This window comes from Paramormyrops kingsleyae, chromosome 7, assembly GCF_048594095.1.
Source record: "Paramormyrops kingsleyae isolate MSU_618 chromosome 7, PKINGS_0.4, whole genome shotgun sequence".
Lineage (NCBI taxonomy): Eukaryota > Metazoa > Chordata > Actinopteri > Osteoglossiformes > Mormyridae > Paramormyrops > Paramormyrops kingsleyae.
In genome coordinates this window covers 9,803,694-9,830,768 of record NC_132803.1, presented here as the reverse complement: position 1 = coordinate 9,830,768, position 27,075 = coordinate 9,803,694, and the positions used below count along the sequence as shown (strand labels likewise).

The 27,075-nt window shown below is 45.9% G+C and overlaps 2 protein-coding genes across 5 annotated transcripts in view; one reads left to right on the top strand and one right to left on the bottom strand.

Moving 5' to 3' along the window:
* The first annotated feature begins 15,812 nt into the window (after positions 1–15,812).
* Positions 15,813–26,993, top strand: LOC111842137 (chemerin-like receptor 1). Of its 4 annotated transcripts, none has more exons than XR_002837835.2 (6): positions 15,813–15,945; positions 16,254–17,707; positions 19,027–19,303; positions 24,771–24,821; positions 25,265–25,503; positions 26,166–26,993. XR_002837835.2 is itself a non-coding variant. In XM_023808460.2 (2 exons), exon 2 carries the CDS (start codon positions 16,290–16,292, stop codon positions 17,319–17,321), a length of 1,032 nt encoding a protein of 343 aa, XP_023664228.2. In that variant the 5' UTR covers positions 15,813–15,945; positions 16,254–16,289; the 3' UTR covers positions 17,322–17,799. The 4 variants fall into 4 exon arrangements, 1 of the variants encoding a protein (XP_023664228.2); XR_002837837.2 differs by having other exon boundaries at positions 15,859–15,945; positions 16,328–17,707; XR_002837836.2 differs by lacking the exon at positions 25,265–25,503.
* Positions 19,449–27,075, bottom strand: part of LOC111842136 (sialate:O-sulfotransferase 2-like) — a 47,205-nt gene continuing 39,578 nt past the window's right edge. The window contains exons 8-9 of the mRNA XM_023808458.2: positions 26,152–26,352; positions 19,449–24,328 (exon numbers count right to left, since the gene is read on the bottom strand). Of these exons, the coding sequence (XP_023664226.1) occupies positions 23,976–24,328; positions 26,152–26,352 (554 nt within the window). The 3' untranslated portion in view covers positions 19,449–23,975. The remainder of the gene's footprint in view (positions 24,329–26,151; positions 26,353–27,075) is intronic.

Sequence of the window (27,075 nt, the reverse complement as noted above, 5' to 3'; positions counted from 1 at the left end):
TAGCAGCAGCTGCTCGGTTTGTAGGATCATTAAGATATAGGATGTAGGTGCACCACAGCTACAGCGAGATCCTTCTAAAAGCTGTCCGTCCTGTTACACTGGGGCAAAACGCAGTGAAGGGCACTGCATGAAAAGTTAATTGAATTTCAGGGTGGGCTCTTGAACCCATCATGTCGTCCCCAGGAGGCAGCCCGGATGTGGCAGCTGAGATGTGGCCTCTGGCGACACTGCAAGTTCTGTCACCTCAGGGAACAGTGACTGTGATCATTTATATCATTAAGATGATATTAAATTTAATTGCTTGGCTAGTGTTAAGTTGCTGTTTTTAACCAATTCACAGATCAGGAGTAATTCAGGGTGTCTTACTTAAAGGTACAGCACCACTGAACATCCTGTGACTTGAATCAGCAAATTTCAGCTTCTTAGTTCAGCTGTTTTACCTTCAGTTGTCCAGGATCTCACTGTAACAGGACTGCCAGCACGGACTGTGGCCTCTTTATTTAATTTAATATTCTCCCGCATGTTTAATGGTGTGTGGTCAACATTCACCTAAACCATTTAATCAAACCTGTAGCAAAGTCAGATTTACCCCAAGCCTTAAATCTGTTTTTGATCGTGTTACCTTTTAAAAACTTCAAGCTTTGAGATCAGGAAATTTCAAATCATTCAGAAAAACATCAGTAAGAACAAATTTGAGGTCTCTGGAGCAGTGTTTCTGAACCTGGTCTTCGGGGACCTCCAGACACTCAAAGTTTTTGTGGCAGGGAGCTGGGAGGGAGCAAAAATGTGGGCCGTCTAGGGGTCTCCCAGGACTGGGTTGACAAACATTGCTTTGGGGCAAATCTGTAAGAGCAAAATGCATCAACTCGGACACATTTTTCTGAAATTACTCCCCAGAAAATCGGCAGCATTGCCCAGTTGCTGGTCTCATGAAGGAGCTTGCCTTGAATCACGGTGACGTTATTGCCCCAAAGCATGGTATTAGTGTCGGGTGCCTGGCCCGTTTATTTCAGGACACGTGAATTAGGGAGAAATGAGGCGGGACACCGATATTAATCTTTCTTCTGAAGGTTACCCTGGAGTAACGGATGACGTACCAGGCATTGAGAGCGCCATGACATCGACTTGTGTGCTGAAGCTTACCCTTCCGTCATGTTAGGTGAGGAGGCGAAAGCATTAAAGTATTTTACTTTGAAACAAACTGCTAGTGGATCTCCCATATTTTCTAGGGGGGGTGGCATCCCATCAGTAGCTGTGTTGCCATGCCTTTTGCAAAGGTGAGAGGAGGGAAGACTTTAGGTTTTTTCCTTGGGTTGGGCTTGAGGAAACCACTGGTTGCATTAGCAAGGTCTTAGGTTCTAGTTTCTACTTTGCCTATCACAGGGCACGAGGCAGGGGGGACACCCTGGATGAGATGCCAGTCTATCACAGGGCACGAGGCAGGGGGGACACCGTGGATGGAATGCCAGTCTATCACAGGGCACGAGGCAGGGGACACCCTGGATGGGATGCCAGTCTATCACAGGGCACGAGGCAAGGGGGACACCCTGGATGGGATGCCAGTCTATCACAGGGCACGAGGCAGGGGGGACACCCTGGATGGGATGCCAGTCTATCACAGGGCACGAGGCAGGGGGGACACCCTGGATGGGATGCCAGTCTATCACAGGGCACGAGGCAGGGGGGACACCCTGGATGGGATGCCAGTCTATCACAGGGCACGAGGCAGGGGGGACACCCTGGATGGGATGCCAGTCTATCACAGGGCACGAGGCAGGGGGGACACCCTGGATGGGATGCCAGTCTATCACAGGGCACGAGGCAGGGGGGACACCCTGGATGGGATGCCAGTCTATCACAGGGCACGAGGCAGGGGGGACACCCTGGATGGGATGCCAGTCTATCACAGGGCACAAGGCAAGGGGGACACCCTGGATGGGATGCCAGTCTATCACAGGGAACGAGGCAGGGGGGACACCCTGGATGGGATGCCAGTCTATCACAGGGCACGAGGCAGGGGGGACACCCTGGATGGGATGCCAGTCTATCACAGGGCACGAGGCAGGGGGGACACCCTGGATGGGATGCCAGTCTATCACAGGGCACGAGGCAGGGGGGACACCCTGGATGGGATGCCAGTCTATCACAGGGCACGAGGCAGGGGGGACACCCTGGATGGGATGCCAGTCTATCACAGGGCATGAGGCAGGGGGGACACCGTACTTATGGCCACAAGTTGTAATATTTAAACTAATATTGAAATAGCCATTTGGCTGAACAGCATCCAGACCTGTTAGAATCTTATATACCTGGATCATGTCCCCCCTTAGTCTCCTTTACTTGAGGCTGAACAGATCCAGCTCAGCTAACCTCTCCTCATAAGACATTCCTCTAAGACCAGGAATCATTCTCGTAGCCCTACGTTACACCCTTTCCAAGGCAGCAATGTCCTTTTTAAAGTATGGTGACCAAACCTGCACACAACATTCTAAGTGGGGTCTTACCAAGGAATTGTATAATCTGTTGCCTTCCGGCTCAGGGTCGGCGGTCTCCTCCGGGTCCCCCCCTGGTTCCTCCGTGCCGGTCTTCGGTCCCGCCTCCGGCTCCGTGTCGGCCACCTCCGGGCCCCCCTGCTTCGGCTTGCCGTCGGACGGCGCCTTCCCCGGCTCCGGCTGCGCCTTCGCCTGCCGCGGCTTCCCCCTCCTGCCTGCCTCAGCCGGTGTTCCCTCCTGCTCCCTCCGTGTCTCCTCCGTCACTCCCTTGACCCGTTCCCTTGGCCTCTGTGTGGTCCCCTCCTGCTCCCTCCTCCCTCTCGCCTGCGGCCCCTCCGGCCACTGCCCGTCGCCCATCTGGGTTCCTTCGGGCTCCCCTGGTTCCTCCTCCCTTTGCCTTTCTCCCTCCTGTCTCTGCTCCTCCTCCTCCTGTGGGTCCTTTGTCAGGGTCCATTGTCAGGTTTTGTCTTGGTTTCTACCCCTCTGCTTGTTCTGCGTGTCTGTTCTGTTTCCAGTGTCCCGTTAATGTTTTGCTTTTGTTTTCCAGGTTTGGTTCCCTCGTCTCGTCCGTCGTTCTGTCATGCCCAGCTCCGTCCGATCCATGCCATGCCCACCTCGTTACCTCGTGTTAATCCCTGATTGTACTCACCTGTTGCCTGTTCCTTTTGCCTAATCTTGTGTATTTAGTCCGAGTCTCAGTCAGTCTTCCCCAGATCAGTCATTGTGGTGTAATGTCATGTTGGATGTTTGTCTCCATTCTGCCCAGATTAAACCCCGTTTGCCTGTAAGTTCGGCTCCGTTCGCCTGCTTCCCGGCTCACCAGCTTGCGAGTGTGACACCCCACTATGAACACAGGCCCACTGTGATATTGTGACTCTAATAAATACCCGCTGTTTCCTGTCTGTTAACCAATTTTTGATCCAAGCTGCTACAGTTCCTAAAATCCCTGCAACTTTGAGCTTAAGCAAGAGCCGTTCGTGGGGGACAACATCAGAGGCCTTCTGGAAATCTAAGTAGATCACATCGTAGGCCTTTTTGTGATCAATTTCTCTTGTAACTTCCTCAAAGAACTCAAATAGATTAGTTAAACAGTACCTACCTCTTCTAAATCCTTGTTGGCTATCCCTCAGAATGTTATTTGAATCCAGGTACAGGTACATTGTGGGGACCTTTTTCAGGTACCCAAAATGATCTGTGAATATAATCAAAAAAGTAAAAATGTATTTTGTTTGGTTACTTATGTTTAAGGTTAGGGCTGGGTAGGGGTTAAGGTCATTATGTTGTGATTAGAAGTTTACCCATAGAAATGAATGGAGAGTCCCCACAAAGACAAACCTGTGTGTGTGTGTGTGTGTGTGTGTGGGCAGGTGGCTGGATCCAGGGAGCCCAGGGCAAACATACCAGCATGCCAGGCGGCTGTGCTCTCACTCGGCACGGCACTGTTTGCTCAGCCTGTGTTTGCCCACCGAAATGAACCGCGCTGTAATAATGGTGAAACGCTCGAACCTGTGACATGGCATCTCCAGCCACGGGCAAATTTACTTTGCTCCAGCTGACGGCCACTGAGGCTCAAAGTCTGCCAGATGAAGGGAAAGTAAAATACTGTATTTCAATTTCATAAGCGATTAGTGTGAAACTATGTGCGAAACGGGTCAAAGAGGGATTTGAGTAATTGAGTCATTGTGACGTAGAAACTGGAGTTTCCTGGCCTTGACTGGCATTTGGAAGATGGTCTTAGTTTGCAGAGTATCTTTGCGAGAGTATCTGACAGTTAATTAGGGTGCTGGAGGGGTCTGATCTGTATCACAATATTTGAGGGGGTGGCACTGAAATGCCCCCCCCGCCCCCCCAAAGGCTGTGTATTGAGGTCCCACACCTCATGGTTGACCCCTGTGTTGGTTCTGAACCTGCACTGGATAAGCAGTTATAGGAAATGGTTGGATATTACAATGGCAACCCATAGAGTAAATTTTGGGTGTGGTATGAAAATTATGTTTAATACAGTGCAATTCAAATCACGGTCCTCAAGGTCTGAGTTCTGCTGATTCTCCAGCCTTCCTTTACCCATGAGCCAGGGGTGAAGCCTCTGTGGCCAATCGGGATCAGTAATTATTAAACTAACTACCTGGGAGAACTGAAAACAAGGTCTGGATTTGCAATCGTGGGTCAGATTTGAAGGGCCCTGCTTTAATACAACTGAGTTAATAGATAAGGAAAAGATAATGAAAGGATGCAAAAGGAAGTAGATCTCATTCGAAGCAGGTCTCCATCTTACCAAAGGGTTTTGATGGACCTTTTCTTTGCCCAGTAGTTTTTTTTCACAACTCAGCTGTGTAAATGTTTTAAGGCATCTCTCTTTGCTCTGAGGATGAAGGTGGTCCCGTCCTATGCTGGAAATAATGACCACGCCACAGAAACGGAGCCCGGCTTCGCTTTGGTGCGGGCTCCCGTCTCCCATTCTCTGTTTACCCCATCAGCTGTTTGACGTACTCGTCTGCTCTTGAAATACTCTGTGCAATTACTCCATACAGAAAAGAAATGATTAGTCCTCATTAAAGAGCCCAGAAATCACAGCTGCCCTCAGGCATCCGTGTTAGATCGCAGTGATAAGGTATGTGATTAAATCCCACCCATGATTTGAGGTTGAAGGCCTGTTTTTTCATCTGTTTCCCCCCCACTGGGATGTAACCGTAGCCCCATCGCTCACCTTCTTCATCTCTGGGCCAGTGTAACTAACAAGGGCATGGCTTTGCACAACAGTGCCACCTGCTGGGGACTGACCCTCCAAATTGCTCATATAGCAATGAGTCACGGACAAACAACCCCTATATTGGCGCCATTTTCGCCTTTACCTGTTAATGAGGCATAAATGCTTTTGTGTGGGTCCATTAATGGTTTTCTTTTCTTTTTTTTCTCGCTCAATAAGCCATTTTTTTCATGCTGTCCTGTGATGCATGTAAAATATTTAATTCTTCACTGCTTTCAGCATCAAAGTGGTAACGATGGGACGAAAATGCTGTCCCCTAGCTCGTCAGGATGCAGGAGGGAGAGGATTTCATTATGCGTCAAACCGTTAGTGTCAGCAGAGCCTCTGTGATCACATGTTTTGCATTTCCCGTGAGAAACTATTATCATTTAGTTCTTCATTCGATGCACTCATTCAAAAAACAAAAACAAGTCACACGTTAAAGATATCAGGCAGATGGAACAAAGGAGATTGTGAACCTCAAGAAAATGAGTTTTGCAAGATAGGGGGATACGTTATCTAGTGTATATTACACTACATACATTTTTAACTGTTTTTCTTAAGCCGTGAAGATAAAGGAGATAAATAAAGCAAGTAGAAAAAGAATTTAATCTACAATGAAACCTCATCATTATCCTACAATATATCTAAGCTAAACCTGTAGTGCCTGTAATTAGGGTTATTCACATAGTATAGAAGACCAAGCTTAAACTTAAGTACATAAAATCTCAAACATTTTTAAACATGGAAGGATTTTCAAGCAAAACACTGAAATTTGGAAAATGGCCTTGGGTTATGGAGGAACGCTTTGGGAGAGTATCTGGTGCTTAATTAGAGTGCTGGGGGGTCTCATCTATGCCACCGTCTTTGAGGGGGTGTCACTGAAGTGTCCTACCCCAGGGCTGTGTGTTCAGGTCCCTCACTCCCCCTGGATGACCCCTGTGTTGGCTCTAAACCTGCACTGGATAAGTTAAATTAGATAAAGAAAATAGATGGATATTACAATAGCATCCCATAGAGTAAATGTAGCTAAAATTGCTTTGCAGAGTTCTTGGACATGGTATGGAAATAATAATGTTTATATACACTTCGATACAACTGAGTTGATAGATAATAGGTAACACTGAATTTCAGTGAAGTTTAATAATTAAAACAAGGATTTAATTTTGAAGCGTAGAAATTCTCTGCAGGGAGGTGGCATGTGGTGATCACATGACTTGCTGAACATTTTCAATGACTCACAAAAGACGCTGCCTTAGTGACGCTAAGCAAAGCTAACCAATTACCGCTGTGACACGGCTGCGCTTATGGGGCTGTCTGAGATCCAAACGGAGCGTTTCTTCCATACAGGCAGGTAACCTGAGCTAATTAAATTCCCGGCAAAGCAATCCGAATGCTCCGAGAACATTCTCTGGTGTTGCTGCGTGGGTGGACAGGGGATGGGAATCATTACGGAGGAAGAAACCTGAACACACACCACACACACACACACACAGTCGAGTATACCTATCCTTATGAGGACCGCTCATTCACTTCTATGGGAAAAATGCTAATGCTACTATGACAACCTTAACCTCTACCCAGCCCTAACCATAACCATAACCATAAGGAAAAAATGGATATTAATCACGTTATGGGGATATTGTGTCCGCTTAAGGATAGGTATACCTGCTCACACACACACTGCACACACACACACTGGTCATCTGGGCATCGCCCCTGTTGGCCAGTGGGTTTGTGGGGTGGCAATCGTGGGGGGACGTTCCATCAGCTCGACGAAATCTGTTATCGTATCACGAAAGATGCTCCAGGGTGGAGTTTTCATCCTGGCAAAGCCATGCCCTGCAGGTGCGATTCTTCAGTGCCCCCCCACAGCCACTCAGCTAAAGGCCTCTTTCATGTAACGGAAGGTGGCTGGGAATTCAAAGGTGACACATTAGTCACCCAGGGTTGCCAGCTTTGGTCAGCTGGCTGGTGTGAGCTTTGCAATCCGCCACAAGTCTGCACACACATGCACATGCATTTACATGTATGTACCAGTGTTATTACCTTGTAAATAATCTGTACGGTTTGCAAACTGCACCAATGCTTTTGATGCAGCTAATTTTAGGTTTATAATGGAATGATATAGCTAGATTTGCTCTAAGATTCCTCGCGTGAGCGTGAGAGTCAGAAAGCATGAGTGTCACACCAGATGTGTGAGAACTGGCAACCCTGGTCACCCACGGTAACGTTGGAGTCTGTTGTGGGTAAATGGCTCAGTCCATCGTGAGATGCAGCGGCAGCGTGCATCTGCGGACGGGGCACAGAGAAGAGCGAAGAAAACAGGCAAAGCATTTATCAGCGGTCAGCAGAAGCTTCCCAGAGGAGCTTCATGCAGGACAAATCGTTTTAATCTATTCTACATTGCGCAAGCCTTAATCGCACGAGGACCACGGGTCCAGGATGATAAATATTGAGGAAGAGTCGCTAGCAGGAGGTCGTGGGTCAGATGCTAACGGCAACAGGGCCATGCTGGTTAAGGATGGCTGGCTAGCTGCCCTCTGAGGTTCCAACATCACACTTTGTGTACAATCAGTGGTTTTGGGGAATTTGTCATAATTACCATCCAAAATGCCACCCGCTGGGGCTGAGTATCAGATGTGGAACTTAAATAAAGCCATTAAGAACTGAGGTTTTCATATGAAGCAGAGTAAAACGGCACAGCCTCCAGCTCTTAAGGAGCGATAGCTATGTGCTATCTGTCCTATATCAGCCAATCAGAATCCTGCGCTTCCTGCGTCGCCGTGCCGACGAGCAGACAGGGGGGGCTGAGTACCACCTGCAGGCACTGATTGGTAATTAGTTAGTGGCATGTGCAGCTCACGTGCCAGCTGGTTGATCTGCTTCTCCTGTCACTTAGTTAAGACTGTGCAGTCGCTGGCGGGAAGTCGCAGATGCAAATGGAAATGTGGCTTTTTTCCACTTTGTCTGGATGGCTGTGGTTCTCCTGAGAAGGGAGCAGGACGGTGGAGCTGTTCTGAAGCAGCCTGCAGAGCTGACAGAGCCCCGTGGGGAGGAGGCCCGGTTCTGCGCCACGCCGGCGACTGGAGGCTTCGTCTCTCGGCTGCGAGCTCGTACCTGACAAAGGCAGGCGGACGAACACCTGGGGAAGGTTCTTCATCCACACACAGGTGCAGAGCGATGCTGGCAGCCTCAGCGACCGGCTCAGCATGGAGGAGTGAAGGAAAGGCCTTTGGACGAGCGACCAGACCTGCATACATGGAGGAACATTACGGGAGTCTCACTGTAGCCTATCTGTGTCGCTCGATATTGCATTTGCATTTGCATTGCATGGTCAGGTCTGGTGGCTACTTGGCAATATGTGACTGTCCATGATTCATTACATCCAGGAGTATCCCTGAAGTAGGGAAAACAGTACTCCCCCCCCCCCCTACCGGCACACCCCCCACAGGGTCATGTGCTGTCTTTGTTAAATGAAGCATCTCAACAATGCTGATAATTCATCAGCCAATCAGCTCCTTTAGAGAGGGTGACAGCTGTGTTGTGCTTTAAATAAATAGGTAGGTAAAGACCCTTGAGACCCCCTTCTGCCAAACACCCCCAATCCCCCCTCCTCGAGCATAAACATGGCAGGGGGAAAAATCTATCAGAGTATTTAATGCCATTATGTCTGAAGCTGAGGCGGATTGCATTCGGGAGACAAAATATCCCCGGAGGCTAAGCCCTGTGCTGGAAACAGCCAGCGTCATAGACGCTGTAGCTGCCGAGACAGTCGGCAGGAGAGGCTTCTGGGATACATACATCTGTCAAGGAAAAAGGCTTCAGAAGGGGTGAAAAGGGGAGAGCGTAGGTGGCTGAGGACAAGCCCTGCAAATTAATTGACAGTCGCATGCTATTCTGTTGAGGATGCTATCCATCCATCCATCCATCCATCCATCTTCTGAAACTGCTTGTCCTATTCAGGGTTGCGGGCAAAGATCCTACTGTTTTCAGATATTCCATCACAAAGTCCTGATTGTTCGGAGGTGATGGACAATGACGTGCGACACTTAAGGCTTAAGCACTTTATTTGTTGAACGCGATATACTACCGATCCCTGTGAGACTGTAGCATCTCCGTATCTCTCCTATTCCCCCCCCCCCCCCCAAAGCTGCCTTACTCCTCGCACATAAACCTTTCTGCTTGTCACCCTACTGACATCCAGACTTTGTCTTCATCTAATTGTTTTACACTGCTAGCCTCCCATTTCAGGCAGCCGTCTAACACAAAATAAGCAGCCAGAGAAAGAAATTAATTGTAAAACAGTGAGGATGAATCATATAAATACGTCACAAGGTATCACAGAACCGGGCAATAATTATGGACAGACATAGTACATGGTACATAGTACAGACAAGTACTTATTTGTCTAATTGCAAGAACATGGGAAACACCAACTTTTAAGAACATCTGTGGTTAATCAATTGCATCTAATGTTACTGATTATAAAGCTTTAAAAAGGTCGGGACATTTACGAGTCCCACCCTGGGCACCCATTATTTTTAATGTTTTTATCCTGCGTAAGTATGCATGTAGAATATGCTCGAAAATAGATTACACAAGTGGAAAAAACATGAATGGGTATAAAATGGATGATTTGCAGAATTTAATTATAGAAATACAAGATGAAAGGGAAATCTGCACGGCGTAAAAGGCGTATAAATGCTTCTCCACTAAAAGCGCAGCCGTGTGTAATTTAAACAACCCCTCCCCCCCTTATTCCGCGTGGTGGTCGGAGTCTCCAGAGGGCCGTGGCATGGAGTGCAAGGTGACTTTTACTAGAGCGAACGCAAGTGTGTCAACCAGGACCAGGGGGCAAGGCAGAGTCGCCGACTCCCAATTAAATATTTACACAGGCCTCAGTGCACCCTGCTGTCACTCCGCAGTGCACCCTGCTGTCACTCCGCAGTGCACCCTGCTGTCACTCCTCAGTGCACCCTGCTGTCACTCCGCAGTGCACCCTGCTGTCACTCCGCAGTGCACCCTGCTGTCACTCCTCAGTGCACCCTGCTGTCACTCCGCAGGACGCTGCCGCTCTTCCCCTGAACCACCTTCACCTTTACGTTTGTCACTGAACTCATTATTCACATGAAAAGTCTTCCTTTCCCCCTTGAGATTTTGCAGCACTTACAACCTTCATGTTGCAGACAGTTTCTGTATTTTTTTGCGAATTTGCAAATGAAATAGTTTATAAAGTCTTTACTCTCGCAATGTAGATGCACTGCACTTTAGGTGACATCTCTACTGGCATCTCTACTAAATCGGCCATAGGATGTGCCATGTGATGAACTGGTATCCAGTGGTGCCATTAGGGTACTTTTGGGTCTCCCAGCCTCCCCCGCAGTGCCCCTGCTGGTATCTCATCTGGGATGGAATGTATCTCCTGCCTGCTGCACGACCATGCATTACAATTTGTAGTTATAGCTTAGGGGTGGGGAACCTGTTCCATAGAGGGCCAGTGTGGGTGCGGGTCTTTGGGATGACCTCTCAGTCAGCCAATAACAGAGGGTCCCCAGGACTGGAGCTGAGAACCGCTGCTTTATTATTGGTTGATTGAGAGGCCATCCCAAAAACCAGCACCCACACTGGCCCTCCATGGATCAGGTTCCCCACCCCTGTTATAAATGGATTGTATAGTTTTACCATCATTCAAACTGAAACCAATCAGTATACATTTGCTACTGTTATTTTTTTAAGTCTTGCCTCTGCTTCTTGCACCTTAAAAGTTGGACATGTATTCATCTCCATGGTGATTATACATTTGCATTTTGCATAGATCATCGCCAGAGCTGCCAAGCAGAAAAACAAAAATCACCAAAGTATAGAAATGCGCAGCTAGAGTGACCTCTTAAAAACACCCGGCTCCTTATGGCTTGCTGAGGAGCTCTTCCCACTCGCAGTTCTTAGAGCCTCATGGTGCCAGAGCTGTCCGTTGTTTCATACTCTCAGCAGAAAAGCCTCTGAATTATTCACCAGTCTGGATCAGACAGCATGTTTTTCTCTCTCTCTCTGCTTTTCCACTGCAGAAATATTGATAAATGGGAATGGGAAATGAAACAAGGCCGAGGAACAATGTACAGAATTTCCAGGAATCATAACTGCCCGATTGGACGGGTGGAGTTTTTTATCTGCCGGCTCTGTTCCTTGCCAGTGGTCACCTACTCTTTCATCTTCCTGTCGTATCTGTCTTTTCTGATTCCTCCTGAGGAAATGCTTCTAATCAGACTGGCTGTGCCCAAAGCCTCAAATGTTTAACTTTTGTGTGTTTGGCTGTTTTGATGCGCTTTGCTGGCAGGATAGACATTGTGTTGGCCAGGCAGACCCCTCAAATGATGAATCCAAACTTGAATAAGGAAGCATGCTATAGTGTAATCCTCTAGCTGCAACTGACAATTTCATCTACATTGAGGTTAGGTTCTTGGTAAATTCGTACCTCAGGGCATTTGACCCAACAACCTTTGAATTGATGCTCAAAGGTTTTTGGGTCAAATCCCCAGGGCTACGGCTGTGCCCTTAGCCACTCCACTAACAGTGACCTGGCATGTTGCCGATGCATTTCTGAAACCATCTAAGCAGCTAGATGTTTCTTGTGTACATACACTGCCCGGCCAAAAAAAAAAAGTCGGCTTTTGTATTTTTCATTGGACCGCCTTTGATTATGGCACACATTTGTCACGGCATTGTTCCTACGTGCTTATGCAACACCTCAACATTTATTTTCATCCATATTTGCATTAATTTCTCACAGAGATCTTGTATTGACAAGCGAGTTGAACCACTCCATAAAGCCTCCTTCAGCAGATCCCAAAGACCTTCAATGAGGTTAAGGTCACAACTCTGTGGTGACCAAATCATGTGTGAAAATGATTCCTCATGCTCCCTGAACCACTCTCTGACAATTCGAACCCAATGAATCTTGGCGTTCTTGTCCTGGAATATGCCCATGCCAACAGGGAAGAAAACAATCCATTTATGATGGATGGAGGTGTAACCTGGCCATTCAGTAGATTCAGGTACTCAGCTGACTTCACTTTATTGCTGCATAACGTAGCGGAGCTGTAATAATGATCCAGTCATTGGCTCCTAAATATTTGCTGATATAGATTCAAATGGCAACTTTCTTTTTGGCCGGAGAGTGTATAATAAAATGACTCATTGGTTTAATTTGTATAGATTAATTAACCTCACCCAGCCTGTCTGGCATGGTGAAGATGATGCTTACAGAGATTCACAGGTAGCATTGCTAATGGATTCATTGCACATAGGGGGGATGTGGTTGGAAGGTTAGGGGTGGGGAAAGAGGACTATGTAACATACAGAAGAATGGGATGACATAGCTGTAGATGAGTCCATCTGGTTGGATTCAGATCAAATTTGCACCCAAGACAGAAATGATCATTTGTGTAAAGTGATTTTATGTCAAATGAAACCATAATTTGGCCAGGGGTCAGTTTCGGTGGTAAACAGCAATGGTCTGTTTCCTGTTCGGCAGCTCTGACCTTGTGACAGCCACTTCTTAAATATACAAATGCCATTATTTTACTTGACTCCAGCATCAGCAGATTGTAAAAACGTTCCTGTTTACATTCTCAGAAGGATTTTCCACTTGCTGAGCCTTCTGCAAATAACAGGCACTGTAGTATGTTAATGGAGAGATGTAAACGACTCTGCAAATTACCAGGACAGGCTTTGGCCCAGTTGTCCAGTCTGCAGGGCACATGGTGTTGAGATAAATGCTAATGGATCCTGTGTTGGACGGTGTTTATGCCACATGTCCGTATTTGGATGGTCTGGAGACAGTGTTACAGTTTGGGGTGAGGTGATCCCTGAAGCCACGGACTCCAGTCCCAGTATGCAAAGCAGTGCTAGTGGCAGCTGCCAAGCCCCCCCCCCCCCCCCCCACATTACCTGCATTGCAGAGGATCAATTTTCTTGGAAGGGGGGCCTCCCAAGTACAGCCCTGAAAAGATAAAGCCAGTCATGATGCAGAGTCTGTTAATTCCAGAAGTGGATAGTACAGGTCCAGAATTACAGTCCGGACCAAGATTTTGTTTCAACCAACCAGCTGAGTACTCTGTGACTGTGACTCTTTATGCTGAATTGGCTGGTTGAAACAAAATCATGGTCTGGATTTTTACTTTCTGGCCTTTAACTATCCACCTTCGGTTAATGTCATGCAAAGCTAACCACTTAAACTAGCTGCAAGTGATCAGTTCGTTATTAGTCATTAAACTTATAGCTTAAGTGTCCTTTTCGGTCAGAAAAAAAAACCTGATTCTGTTTTACTGTTGCGGAGATTTACGGCACAGGGACTGAGAATAAATGAAGCAGAGAAGCTTTATGTCCCATAAAGAGTAACATCAGCCAGCGCCCTGTGCCACCAAAGGCTGCCGCAAGCGGCAAGTCAGAGTCCTTTATCTGTGTCTTTTTTTAGGGTTTTTCTGGGAGATTGTTTTTAGGGTAATGCACGTAACCTTGAAATGTATGGAAAGGTTAAATTCAGGGGACTCGTCGTTTGTTCTTAGACACCTTTGGTTTCAATGGAATTGCATTCTTGGCCAATTCCTGGAGCATAATTTCGTAAATGATACCTAATTTCATTTTGTTTGCCAGCAGATCTTGTTTTTTAATGGATTGCCTCTGTAAGCGTTGCTCGAGGACCCTCCCTCCCCAGTAGGGCATATAATATCCTTTCCAGATCAGCAGGGACGTGTCTTAGCCTCGAGCTGTTGAACGAATCATCTAAAACACCTTTGGTACGCAAATATGGATCCATAGTCTTCCTTAATGGACGACGGGTATCTGTGATGACCTCGCCCTCCCCACACATACAATCATGAAACACATTTCATCTCTACGCCGCACCAGCAACCTCTGCCTGCATGAGATTTGTTAAGTTGGCTTTCTATCCTGCAACGTAAGCCTCTTATCCTGGCGAGAATTACGGCTTATTTTGCCGTGGCGTCCCTGTTCCCCATCCTCGGCGTGCAGCCGAAATCGGCAATCGGCGGCAGACCGGAGCGCAAATGACTGGTCGCGGCGAGGGAACTGTGTTTATTTGGATGAAAGGAGACAGCTATTTATAAAAATCAATCAGATGTTTGTAAGACAGCGCCAGTCGCTTGTCACTAAGGGAGGCAGCTCTGTCTTTTGTTGAAATGCATTTAATTACAGCTGCATACTCAGGTATGCGTGATGAGATGTGGCGTTGGATGGTTCATCCCACTCAAGGCCTCCTCCGCAGGAGATCTGGTGTCCCCCCCCGAATCTAAGCAGTTGAATGGTGCTGCACCCCCTAGTGGTCAGTCATTTCCATCACATCTGCATCTGTGACTTGTGCTCCTGAAATCTCTGGAATGACGAGCCTGCTTCTGACAGACGTCCATGATGTATTAGCTAAGCTGTTGGCCATATTCCTTCCAGTACTGGAGTGGTTCACTGGCCAGCACTATAACCTCCAGGGACAGGCCTTCAGATCCTGCTTGATCTGTGCAACTGCTTCCTCGGGGGGGGGGGGGGGGGCTCAGGTCACCCCACTGGAAGCCCGAGGTAGGGGGGAGCAGAGGAATCGATCCAATCGTGCACATCCAACTTTGTGCAGTACCAATCCAATTAATAAAATACAATAAATTACATTTTATATTTATTTATTTATATTGTTCTAATTGTTTTAATAAAAATAACAGTTTTGTTTGGGGTGGGGGGGGGGGGAAGCGTTAAAACCTCCCTGGTTGGCCCAGGGCGCCATACAAGCTAGAACTACCACTGGGAAACATTGAAAGTGATATGAACCAAGCACATATGAGGAACTGGGATTTCTTAAAAGCAAAAACTGCTGTCATACATGAGACCCTGTACACTTTGCAGGCAAAGGCTTCTATAGCAGGTACCTTTTAATAAATAAGTTTTCACTAATAACTTAATATATAACATAAAAGTTTCCATTAACTAAAGCGTTGAATACAATCCGCTTGTTTTCTTCCACCAGTATTGCCTGTTTAAGGTAAGGTTACATCATTAATACCCAAAAATAGGTTTTGAGGTTTTACATAGCGAGTATCATTTCAGGCCAGGACTCCAAAGTCTCACCAAAACGTGTTGTTATCATACTGAACCAGCGCAGATGCTTAAAAGCAGCCGTCCCAGTTCTTCAGGAGAAATCATGTCCTATTCAACAAGCAGGTCTGGCAGAAGCAAGCTGCACCAACATCTGCAACGACGTTTTTTTTTTGTTCTCTACGAAATTCAGCATGTGGTATAAACAGACATTGGGCAAAAATATGTCACTTGCCGTCGTTTTTCCCGCCCAATTGTGTTAAACGTACCTTCACCTGAATTTCCTGGTAATAATGAAATCCTGTTATTTTCCCCCTTCGTGACATTTAAAATAATGTATTATTAACACATTAAACTTTTTAAGATCGGTGTAAGATATTTGAAAGTGGCATTATCACTTGCAGCTGTGAAACTCCATATTCACAGGGAACTACTTTCACAGAACAGGATGCTGTGATTGGCTGGATCAGCAGTGAGACCACGGTCATCTTCGTGAGTCACGCTTACATACTGGAAGAAAGGGGAAGTGTCCAGGCAAATTCACTTCAAGGAGGATCAAAGGAGGCGCTGGGGACTTTTGTCTTCCATGACACCTCCCTGACCTTAGAGGTAAGGCTCTACCAGCTGGGAATCCTGTGCTATATTGTATTTCCTTACCTTTGAACATCTGGCCTTCTTATTTTCTGAGGTAAATAGTCGACATGATGCGTACATGCAGGAAACCAGCAATGCAATGTTGCAAAATTGTAACCGCCAACAGAAAAACCTCAAAAGGCAACTTGGCATTTAAAATATACACGGACCCCGACCTTCACCCAAATGGAAGGAATTATGGAAATGTGTCATTTTATGTCAAATTACTCTTCAAATGCCATTGAGGAACATTTAATAATTTTCAGTCTTTATTCTCTTCACAGCAGTAGCAAAAAGGAAAAAATTAATTCTCAGCTACCATGGAGTTCATTGACAGTAGTTTCTATGACGACTACAGAGTGAGCAATGAGACAGAGGACGGTCCCCTGGAGCCAGAGTCGCTGCCCCTGGATTCCGTGGGCCTCCCCTCCGGTCTCTCAGAAGCCCTCATGACCATCAACGTCGGCATCTGCCTGCTGGGGCTCTGTGGAAACGGCCTGGTCATTTGGATATCCGGGTTCAGGATGAAGAGGACTGTCAACACCACCTGGTACCTCAGTCTGGCGGTGTCCGATTTTATTTACTGCTCCTTCCTTCCCTTCAACATCACCACCATGGCCGACGTTGGCTGGCCCTTCGGGCTTCTCATGTGTAAGCTCGCATCTCTGGTTCTTCTCCTCAACATGTTCAGCAGCATCTTCCTTCTGGTCCTGGTCAGCGTTGACCGCTGCCTGATGGTGGCCTTCCCGGTCTGGTCCCTCAACCACCGTACCCTGAGGAAAGCTTCCATCTCTGTCCTCGTGGCTTGGGTCACCTCGGCAGCCCTGAGCATTCCGGCTCTGGCCTTCCGTCAGGTGAAAGCGAATGGGAGTGTCATGGTGTGTTACACTGATTATGGTGACAGCCAAGGTATCATAGCCCTGAGTCGCTTCCTCTGTGGCTTCGTCGTGCCATTTCTGGTCATCATCACCTGCTACTCCTTCATAATCAAGAAGCTCTGGAGCAAACGGGCGACAAAGTCTTCCAAACCCTTCCGGGTCATGTCGGCGCTCATCGTGGCATTTTTCCTCTGCTGGTTCCCCTACCACGTCTTTGTGCTTCTCCAGCTGAACCATGGCATCTTCAGCTACAGGGTCATCAAAACGGGCCTGATGGTGGGAAGCACCATAGCCTCCGCCAACAGCTTCCTCAACCCCGTTCTCTATGTACTTGTGGGACACGACTTCCGAAAGAAGCTCAAGAGCTCCCTTCTCCTGCAGATGGAGGACGCGGTCAGAGAAGAGAGCCAGACTCATAGCCGAACTCTTTCAAGGCGCATCTCGGTGCCAGAGGGCCAAGCTAGGGTCATCTGAGACAGGTTCTGTTGAGAGTTAAGCTTGTGGCATATTTTTGTCGTACTGCTACTGTGATATCAAATATCCCAAGATATCAAGATAACTACCTCATGATCCATGGAAGTCATTCTGGCAGCAAAGCTTGGTCTTCATCCTCAGAGCAACACTTCTGAAGTCTTCTGATTCTTATCACTCATTTTTATTGCACTTTTTAAAAACGTTTTTATTTGTTTTTCAAAGTAAACATTTGCAAAATAATTGCACTTGAAAGTTACATGTCTTATTGTACTTTTGAGTGGATTATGTGCATAAGGATAAACAAAAAAACATGAGACACCAAACTCTGTTCATCATTCGACAGGCAGATCCCTTCGCTTTATCTTGCATTTGCCAAAATAAAACTGGTAAGACAATTTGCACCTATGTGATTTCAGCATTTGCTCATTGGCAAAATTGTAGTAAAGAAGTTTTATCATTAAAAGAAAAATGGATGAAACGATGTTCTTTTTTACTTCTCAATGGGCAAAAGAATGTATTATTAATATGCTTCATTTTTCAAATCAAGTAAGGGTAAGGTATCTGAGAGTGGCATTATCACTTATATGTGATATATGTGTAGTTATTCCTTAAAGACACACGGACATTTTCCGTTCTGTTTTTGTGGGAAGTCCTAACCTCAACCCAACACAGCTCAGCAAAAGATGGAAATGGCATCAGACACACATGGTGGATATGCACAGACTCGCACAGACACATGGCTTTGTGGGGACCTCTCCCTGACCGTCATATTGATGCAGTTAACCATTTCTGAGCCCATCAGACCACAACTGAAAACGCAGCTGAAAATGTTACTGGAAAGGCACGCGCACACTTACAGGGGCACACGGAGGTGCCACAGAATGTGTCCCTAATAACGCACTGGCGATGTTAACATCACTGCGACATGTTGCCGGTGCCCCACGGCTCTGGACCGTGTAATTGCATTTGTGCCTTCGAATGTCACATTTGCCTCCCTGCCAGTGCCTGCCTCCCTTGTCGACCGCTCGTGCAGAGAGGGGTTGGGCTCGGTGTCTCGGCCAGCGGGATGACTCATATTTAAGGGGGACGGGGATACGGGCTGCCTGATGTGAATGCCGGGCCGCCGCCGAGCATGCTGGGACGGTCCATTTAAAGGGCCGCGCGATTCACTGCCCTTATTTGCAGCCAGACATGCTGCCTGAATGGTCGATCTCGTTACCTTGGTTTTTACTGCAGTAAGAGATCTTAATCTGGGGGGGGGGGGGGGGGTGTTAATACATGTAAACTATTTCAGTTCCATATCCACACCAATAAAAGCTGGTTTGCGGTCCTTTAAACACACATTGTGGAAATGAGCTTTTAAAGGGGGAACAAACCAGCATTGTTATGAAGTTCCATGCAACAGTATAATTGATCTTCCATCTTCGTAATCATTAACCGGCAGTTAAAGTAACATGTTTTTGCAGCCAGCAGAGTTAATTTTTGCTGTAAATGTAGCGCAGCCCTCAACGTCGCCTCACTCCGGTATTGAGTGGGTTTGCATTTTGGAAATGGACATCGAACGCTGGACCAAAGGCGCTGTACTCACTTCCTCCTCCGCATGCCTGTGGTTTGGAGGCGGAGTTACAGACCCATGTACATCTATGCGAATAGAACAAGACAGATGAGGAAACTTCTTTTTTCTATGTCTCTGTTCTTCTTTCAGACTGGTGCCAGAACAACAACCTACCTCTGAACGTCGACAACAACACACTTGGTCCACCAACACCAGCTCTCTGCGGCGGCCCGAGAGAGCCGCCCTTCCCCCAACCCCCGACCATCCTACCCACATTGTACAGGGGGGCCACCAGGAGCAGACTGACCCACCGCGTCCCTGTAACAAGGAGGTATCAGGCAGCCATTACCCATCATGCCCTGGATCAGAGTGCTGAAGTACGCCCTCTCATCCGCTTCTGCTGACGGGACATGGTGTCACATAGTTGGTAAGATGCTGCTGCAGAGATCTGCAGGAAACTGCGACCACATTCTGTGCTTTCAGGAGTGCTCGTTTGCCATCATCCATCAGCTGTTCTGGGAAGGGTCAACTAGACAGCAGCAGGCTATATCCAGCCACAAACACCAAAGAAACACATTGTCAGGATTTATTGTGAAAAATGCAGCATGTATTAAAAAAAACCCCACAGTTTCTTCTGGTTACAAGCAATGTGGAATCCCAGAAATGCACAATTATAACAGCAATTAAAATCCAAAATGAACCAGTTTGCCTCAGATGCCAAAGCATTTGATGTCAAAAACATGCTGGAAACGGCTGACCACCAGCGTCTACATCACAAGGCCCCGTTTAGGAGTGCGAGATACCAAACTCCACATCTGTAGCAACTCCTTTTAAACACAGTATTCAGTTACCATTCATGCTAAAAAGTTAGAGTGATTTTGGGTGGTAAAAATCTGTGGGAGTTTAAAACCTTGATTTTTGGGCAACGTGGAAAGGAGGACATCAGCAAAAGTTAGATACATTTTATATACAGAATCACTTGGGAAAATATAAACATACATTTGTATTTGGGGTCAAAATTAATAAAGTTTGAGCATGAAAGCAATCTGTTAACCTCACAGTGGTGCTGAAAATCAGGAAATGAGGAGACATTAAATGGGTACAGTCTGAGCGTACCTCAGTAAAGTGCGATACCGCCGGGAATCCCCTTTCTCTTCAAAGTGCGATACCACAGGGAATCCCCATTCTCCTACAATCCACGTTTGTATTTTACGAATAAAAAAATGCACTCCCCCATGCAGAACCAGATGCCACGGTTTTACGGACTTAAACAGAGAATGGAAGGACTAACCCAACATACACTGCCCACAAAATCCATCCATCCAAAACTGACCCAGCTTGATTTTTACTGCTGGAATCACTGATAACTCCAAAGAGTCTAATAAAATGTGCATTATTATAATATTCATATATAATAATGATAATAATAGATAACAATAACGACAATGATAATAACAATAATTATTATTGTCTTAATAATAATAATAATAATAATAATTATTATTATTATTATTATTATTATTACTTGTCAGGGTCAATGCACTGGGGGCTACAGCCCCAAGCAGTCTAGCCCCGAGTATTTTAGCCCCAATTGCCAATCTCTCTTCAAAAAAAAACAAAAGGTCAAGCCCTTGATCTTTTCAATAGCTAGAAACTCGCCCTGTCAGTGCCCATCCATCCCTGTCCTTCATGTCTTCCCCGCTTGGCCAGCAGGTGTTACTGACCCGAGGTCAGCCTCATCTGTTATTTAAGTATTATCGCTTTTTCCTGTATTTGGTATTGTGTATCTTTGCCTTTGCTCTTTGTCCTTACTTTTGATTTACCCTGTCGTACCTGGTTTTCTGTTTGCATAACCTTATGTTCCCAGTCGTCCCTAGAGCTGTTACCCCTTACTGTTTGTTACATTTCATGGTTCTTGCTCTTCGTTAATTGCAATTGTTTCACCTCTGCCTAGTTCCATAGCATTGTTGGGTAATGTTTCTGATGATTCACACCTGCCCTTTGTTAGTCCTCATTACCTGAGTAATTAAGTGTCTGCCTTTGTTCATTTCCCCAGTCTATCGTGCTTGTGCTCGTGCTCACTGTAAACTCTGCTTGGTTTTCTAGTTCTGCTCCCCAGTTTTCCCAGTTCTTTAGTTGTGTTACTTGTGGTTTCTTTAGGTTAGTCTTATTTTTGACCCTCCTCCCGCAAGTCACCTTTATGTCCTGTTTTTCTTTAATGAAGCATCTTTGTCTTGTTGCTGTACGTCATATTTCATATTCGTCATATTTTCCTGCCTGTGCCATGCCACACCATAACTATTATTATTATTAACATTACTAGAAAAACACCATTGCTGTTTTCCCCACATGCTCACATCACAGCCTGTCCAATTTATGCAGCTCATACTGCGGCGCGTGTGGCTTTTGCACCTTGTCGCATTTTCTGCATGAGGGCAGCCTCGCCTGGTCGCCGGCGCTGCTGAGCCTCGGGATGGGCACGCTGACAGAAGCAGCACGACACGCCGCAGACTTTCCTGGTGACACCCAGCGCTGTGGCTTTCTGGAGCACGTTGACATCGCCAATTGGGGAAATAAGAATTCATTTATGGCTTGATATATTTCAGCTGTTTTTCAACTACGTTCCGCAAACGGTAAGCATATGAACAAGAAACAGCCTTATCCTTACAATTTAATAATTAATTGCAGGGAAATCTTTAATGAGCAATCAGATGTATGCCAAGCAAATCAAAATAAGCTGTTCGAAACATTTGATTAATACTGGCATACTGTGCATCTGGACAGACAATCATATCAGGATCTCATATTGGGCCTGCACACCAGAGTAATTTCATTTTTAATTATTTATATTTTCCAGAAAAATGATTCAATATCATTTGGTTTGTTTACAGATGGTATCTGTTAAAATTCATTTAATTAAAGGTAGTGGGGTTATCTGTATGTCTGTTCGTCATTAAAGTTTTGGATAAAAGTAGGAAAAATTGAATTAGAAAAATAAAGAATGTCAATTATTTAATAATAATGTAAGTAATTTGAGAAACATTGAATAAGTAGGAAACACAAAACCAAGGTGATGAATGAATTAATATGAATTATTTTATGGGGTAACAAATGAAGCTGCTTGGGAGAATCGTAGTATAATATAAGGATTTCTGGGGAGATGTAAGGGGCAGATTACCAGGCCACCAAAGCATCCAATAAGGTCCCATCCTCACGCTTATTGGGCCTTTTTCATGTTTCCAGCCAATCATAGGAATTCAGCGAGGACCCTGTGATTTTACAGATCGCTTCGTCTAAGGTGCTAGTAAGGGCAGAAATGAGACTCAATAAGAATAATTTGTGCATCTAAAGAATGTCAATATTTCTAAAGAATAATCAATCATTCAGTTGCTAATAGATATAAATGCATATCAATATTTTTAGGTTTGTCATTTTAAATGTACCTTTCCAAGGAACACATAAACACTAAAAATTCACTGAATGTTTTGAACTCATTATCAACAACTGATGACCTGCATTAAGCTATTAGGCTTTGCTTCCGCAAAAAATAGGGAAAATAGAATTTGTTTCCTCAATATACATATACATATTTTTATGTATTTACGTCTATCAAGCTTGGTGCCTGCAGGAACCCACATTTGTTTATTGTCATACAGTGTGTTAGTAATATTGTAGTTTCAGTATTCTTATATGCTCTACGAGAAAGGAGTCTTTGTTGTGTGTTGAGAAATTTCCCCTATGATGAAGTGAAGGTCGTCCGTTACCCAGAATACCCGTGGGAAATGTTCAGTTATGGAGACATCAAAGGCAGGTGTCCGGTCTGATTCAAACCAGCATCGAGAATCAGCCTTGGCAGAAATAATCTAGGAGACCGATAGCTCTGTGTCAGACAGACAGACTAACTTTAAATTACCACTGAAGTATAATTTCTGAAGAGTGGCGTGTTTGTCGAACATAGAATCAGAAAAATATTGCTAAGAACCCCCCAACAGCTGGATGATTAGGTAGATGCTCAAAGTGCAAAGGAAATTTCACCTTAGCTAAAAGGTAAAATTATTAGTAGCTATTAGTACCAAGCAGGTGTACAACAGATGGCCAGGAATTTTGTTACACCATTATGAAAGTGCTGTGTGTGTGTTAGTTTTGGTTTGGTTGCCACATTTGCAGTTGCCACCTAGACTGATTGCACTGTGATTTATTTGGTTATTGAGTTACTGTGAGTTACTATAAGCAAATGACTGAGGATGTAGCAGAGAGAACTTGTTCCCGAAGCCTTAACTCTATGTCGTTCGTAAGTTCTACGTTAAAAGACAGAACTTACGAATGACGTAGCGTTAAGAAAGCTTCGGGAAAGTTTCTGTTACCGTTCTTATACTGCTTTTTGGACTAACAATGTTGCTCTGCCAGGATTTAGCCATATGTGTCATACATTCTTCTAAATCGTCGACCTGTCTTGTTTACTTCTACATTCCACACTTGTCCTTTAGCTTTTCAAACAAAGAAAAGTGTTTATATCGTCAGAGATGGATTTTTAAAAAATATATTTATATTTTTGTCAAAACCCCATTTCCCCCCCAAAAAAACTCACTTCTATACACATCACATGCGACGGTCCCACAGACTATAAAAAATGCCGGTTGCTGTTTTTTTTTTGTGTTTCATCTCAAAAATAACACTATTATTTGATATTTGTATATTTGAAGTCTATAAAAGGAGACTTTTTCGTTTAGGGTTTAGGAATAGCAGCACAACCTTCTTTGTTAAAATTCCGGGGAAAAAAACGAATGGAAATTAATTGGATCTGACTATAAATACACCAGCTACTGGCTTTCCTGTCGTCAAGGCGAAACCCAGCGGACGCACATGCGTGGAAGGGAGACCCGTGATTGTCAGCTATGACTGATGCGCAAAATCCATGTAATAGTTTTACAATCCCCCCCCCCCCCCACTCCCCCATCAGGACAGGTCCTTCCAAGCAACAGACTTCCTTTGAGGGCCTCTGCATTTTGAGACTAGTTAGTTTTTTTTACATTGTTTTACAACCAAAACTAATTAAGGATGGAGATGTGCAGAGAGAAAATGGCTGGGAAGCATGACCATTATCTTGGACTGTATTCCTCTGGAACCCCTGGCAGTCTCCTCTCCCTCAGGGCCTTGTCCACCACCCTTATGAGGTCGTCGATGGTGGCCCGCATCTCGGGGCTGTACGGGTCGTACTCCAGCTTGCGAAGGCCGGAGCGCTTGAAGTTGCCGTCCTTTTGGCCCTCCACACACAGCAGGCGGTCCTCAGACACCCCCAGGCCCAGGAAGACCACCATTTTCTTCAGCTGGCCGAAAAGCTCCCTCTTCAGGTCTTCGAAGTGGACTACGTGCACGTTCTTCCCGTAGCGAAGCCAGTCCAGGGTGTGGGATGCCCACCAGGGGGCGTAGTTCCTCACAAACTCTGGCCAGTCTGCATAGGGGCAAAATAACAATACACGAGGAGAGTTATGGCGCTTTAGCCGATACTGTAATCCGGGATTACACAGGATGTGTCTGCCAGTCACATGCAGCGAGTCCAGCGCCTTAAAAGATAACAGTAGCAATGTGTGAGCTCTGGGATTTCACCTGTCAGCCTCGGCTGCGAATACACATCCTGTCCCAGTTTTTCCAAGAACTGGACGTATTTCCATAATTAAAGTGCCGCTTTTGCCCACATTTCCAGAGCTAACAAACAGGAAGAGGAAGTACCGATTGTATCTGGGTTACAAGATACCTTTGTAGACACCATACACTCTCTCTCTCTCTCTCTCTCTCTCTGTCTCTCTCCCTCTCTCCTCAGCCCCCATAATCTAGGCGGTACTTTGACTATGCCAGCCTCCATTTAAATTTTTTTCCCTCTCTGTCATCCTCAGGTCATGCCTGAATCCAAAGCCTTTCCACAAGTGATTGCTGGGCCTATTGGGGTAAGAGAGTAATATCACAACAAAAAAGATAAACCAGCAGGGGCACAAGAATCGAAGGGGGACTCTGACTGCATAAGACTGTGGTCGAGACACCCAAGCAGAAACATGGGGGGTCCTGTCACACGCATACCCGACCCCCCCACCTGGGGTCTGAGGGCACTTAGTTAAACAGATCTGATGCATTTCGCTTCAGGTAATCACAGCTCATAAAGCTTCTGTGCTGAGCCACCCCCAGAGAGATTAAATTAACCGTGTGGAACAAAGCCAGTTTCATTCTTTTTAAGAGACTCTGGGATTCTGGCTGGTTATATACAGTATTTACTGCAGGACTTGAGGGGGGGCAAAGCAAAGTTGGGGGGCTATCTGTAGCTGACCTCCTCTGCTAGCCACTGTTCTCCCGAAATGATCAGCCGCTTAACCTTCCATTGCGTTTTCCGGGTTAGGAGGAGCGCAGATTGACAGCGGCATGCACGGCGGGGGCTGGGGGGGTGTCCACCTGCCAGGGGCTTTTTTTCCGGCTTTTGCTCCCAGGCAGAGGGGAGCCCCCCCGGTCGTGGCCAAAGCGACGACCGCGTTCCGACATCCCGGGGGGGCCAGACGAGGCCAGGCGGGGGCGAGATGAGAGGCGATTCCCGGAAACATTGCCGTCACCCCCCTACCTTCCCCCCCACGCCAACTGCGAGTACGTGCGAGAATCCGGCGACGCTCCGATGCTCCGGACGTCTTGCAGAGCTGAAGTCAATTCCACGAAAAGCGGAGGCAGTGGGGGTTGGGGGGGGGGGAAATCTGAGGTTGGTTGCCATAGTTACCACAACAGCCAGGAAAGTCACAAGACCCGTAAGATGACAGGAGGAAAGGAGGCATGCCAGCCAGAATGGGGGTAAATTAAATGGCAGGGGGGGTAAAATGGTGCTCAATTGTGAGCCAAGGGCTGTAAGAGACGCGGCTGCAAGGCTGTACAGTCAGGGACCTTCAAAAGTAAATCAGACTTAAAAACCCTGTTTCTATTAGTTTTTTTATTGCCCAATGTGCCGGATATTGCACGAACATCCTGTACCCCATTCACAGATTACACAACTATGTGTGACACAGAGTTTGAAAAGGCACAAAGGGTGGGGCCTGTTTTAGTGCACTGTTACAGTGCAAAATTACACGATCAGTTCCTCTCATGGGAGGTTTGTGGAAGAATGAGCTTATCTGCTTCAGCATTCATTGCAGGGAGCGACTGCTGATTTATATGGAAAACTGACCAAGAAATCCAATGAGATTAACCCTAAGAAGGTAGTGCTTTAGTGACTTGCCCAAGTGCTGATTAGTGATGAGCCCTTACCTTTCCCTTTCCAGTGGGTCTGTGAGGCGAATCCAACATGGCCGCCGTACTTGCGGTTGAACTCCGCCATCAAGGCCTTGTAGGGGTTACGGATGATGAGGACGGCGGCATCAAAGGCCTCGATCTCCTTCCTGCCACTCTCGTGTGTCTTGATGCAGATGGTCCTGGCACTCCTCCAGTGATCTCGCTCTCCTTTGAAGCCTAGGAAGGTATGAAGAACAGCAGTTCTCCCATGAGCCTCTGCCAAAGCAGAATCTGCCAGAATCTGTCGCTTTGTGACTGTTTACCAGGCTCTACTCTCCTACATTACAATTGAGCTACAAGAACTTTGTATCTTTTTTGTATCTTTTGATTAAAAGACACAGTAATACTAAGAAAAAACAATGCATTACCAACCTATAATAATATGTGGTAACATTGCTCTCATCTATAATGCACTATAAATACATTCATAATGCATTATAGTGGCCGGTTCAAGAAATAATAAAGCATTACGGCATCTTCTATTGACAGTCATAAAGCATAATAGTGTTGATTATAATACTTCATAAGCTCCAGTGAAGCTCTCATCTATAATGCACTATAGATACCATGATATAGCATTAAAATGGTTTGTATAAGCATTAAGGATGCTTTGTGCTGCATTAAGAAGGTATCTATAGTGAATTATAGATGAGACGTTCATAAAGCATTCATAAGGCATAATAAACATAAACATGGTCATAATTTATGTCTTTTGATAAATATTAATAGCCATGCTTATAATGCTTTATGAATGCATTGTAATGTGTTATGTGTTCATGGAAGACATGGCATTATTAAAAATTGTTACCACATTCTAATATACGAAGAATTTAATTATTTTAAAGTACTGAAAATTAATGGCTTATCAGCTCAGAAAGCATTGCCCCCATGCCCTACACG

Coding starts and splice junctions, on each gene's coding strand:
- LOC111842137 (XM_023808460.2), top strand. CDS start 16,290: ATGGAGTTCATTGACAGTAGTTTCTATGACGACTACAGAGTGAGCAAT.